This window comes from Jaculus jaculus, chromosome 9, assembly GCF_020740685.1.
Source record: "Jaculus jaculus isolate mJacJac1 chromosome 9, mJacJac1.mat.Y.cur, whole genome shotgun sequence".
In the NCBI taxonomy this organism is placed as follows: domain Eukaryota; kingdom Metazoa; phylum Chordata; class Mammalia; order Rodentia; family Dipodidae; genus Jaculus; species Jaculus jaculus.
In genome coordinates, this window is record NC_059110.1 from 113,001,391 (window position 1) to 113,002,730 (window position 1,340).

The 1,340-nt window shown below is 45.0% G+C and overlaps 1 protein-coding gene across 1 annotated transcript; it reads right to left on the minus strand.

The window, feature by feature from the left end:
* Positions 1–705: 705 nt before the first annotated feature.
* On the minus strand, positions 706–1,005 carry LOC101602983 (keratin-associated protein 3-2-like). Its single transcript, XM_004655422.1, has one exon. The coding sequence runs from the start codon at positions 1,003–1,005 to the stop codon at positions 706–708; it is 300 nt and encodes a 99-aa protein (XP_004655479.1).
* Between the last annotated feature and the right edge of the window lie 335 nt (positions 1,006–1,340).

Below are 1,340 nucleotides of genomic sequence, written 5' to 3' on the forward strand. Positions count from 1 at the left end.
ATGCACATAAAATTTAGCCATGTGAATAACCTAGTGCTAGTAATTCCTTCATGTGAAACTTTTTAAAATTAAAAATGATCATTTATTTTTAAAAAATGGGTTTACTTAATTTATTTTTTCTGGTTGTTTGAGGTAGGGTCTCTCACACTGGCCCAAGTTGACTTGGAATTCACTATATATTCTCAGGGCAGCCTTTAACTAACAGTGATCCTCCTACCTCTGCCTCCCAAATGCTAGGATTAAAGGTGTATACCACCATGTCTGGCTGATCATTTATTTTTGAATAGAAGAAACATCCCCCAAGTGCTAGCATAAATAAAGAACACATATTGCCAAAAAAAAAATAAAATTTATTAGAAAATCCACTAGGAGATCCTTTTGGCTCCATGAAAATGTTCAACACAGGAAATAAGATCCCAGAAACAAAGATGACCAAGAAAACATAACTTCAACTCTTAAAAGATCTCAACAGCTTTTTGATAATAGAAGACAATCACCTGATCAAATGAGCCAAATGGTTATTCAGCTAAACAACCACAAACAAATTTCTTGGCTTTGCTCCCATTAAAATCAAAGGTATGTTTTCATATTTAGGCCACCTGGTTTACTTCAACATCTGGATGAAACATCGAGGCAAACAGACAGTGCACAGACAGCTGCTGGAGTCGTCAGTGTCAGGCACCGAGCATGGGAGCCACCCATCAATCAGCAGCACCTTGGGGTGCAGGGCTCCTCACAGCCGGGCTGCACATAGGTGGTGAGGTTCAGGGTCACCAGGTCTGGAGTTGGCTGGCTGGAGTTGAGCAGGAAGCAGGTGGGCACACAGGGCTGGGGAATGTGGCAGGGTGGGGGACAGTTGTCACAGCAGGTGGGCTCCAGTTGCCAGATGGTGTGCGGGCAGGTGCTGGGCAGGCAGACCCCGCAGCGGCAGGACTTGTCGGAGGAGCAGATGGTGGTGGCGGGGCCCGTGGGGACGCTGCAGCAGCGGGCGACACAGCAAGCCATGGCTCTGGGGTGTGGTTGGCTGTTGGTATGTTGGAGAGATGGCGTTTCTGAGGTTCCAATGTCTCCTGTCACTCAGGCTCTTTTATACCCTCCTTGGTAGGAGGGTGGGTCCAATCAGAATGCTTCCTTTCTACCCTTATTTTTGTTTATGGCACCCTTTTCCAGTAAGATTATGTAATCAGTTTGGTATTTTCTTGTCTACTGGGAGTTTCTGAACTCATTAATTTAATCATGGTTTTGACTCACTGGCTTGTCGTTTTTGCCACAAGATCATTACATTTTAGCCTGGTGACATTCTTGCATGCCAAGCCTTGCATGAGCCATGGGTAATCTGT

Excerpts from the sequence above, each read along its gene's own strand:
- LOC101602983 (XM_004655422.1), bottom strand. The coding sequence starts at position 1,005 with ATGGCTTGCTGTGTCGCCCGCTGCTGCAGCGTCCCCACGGGCCCCGCC.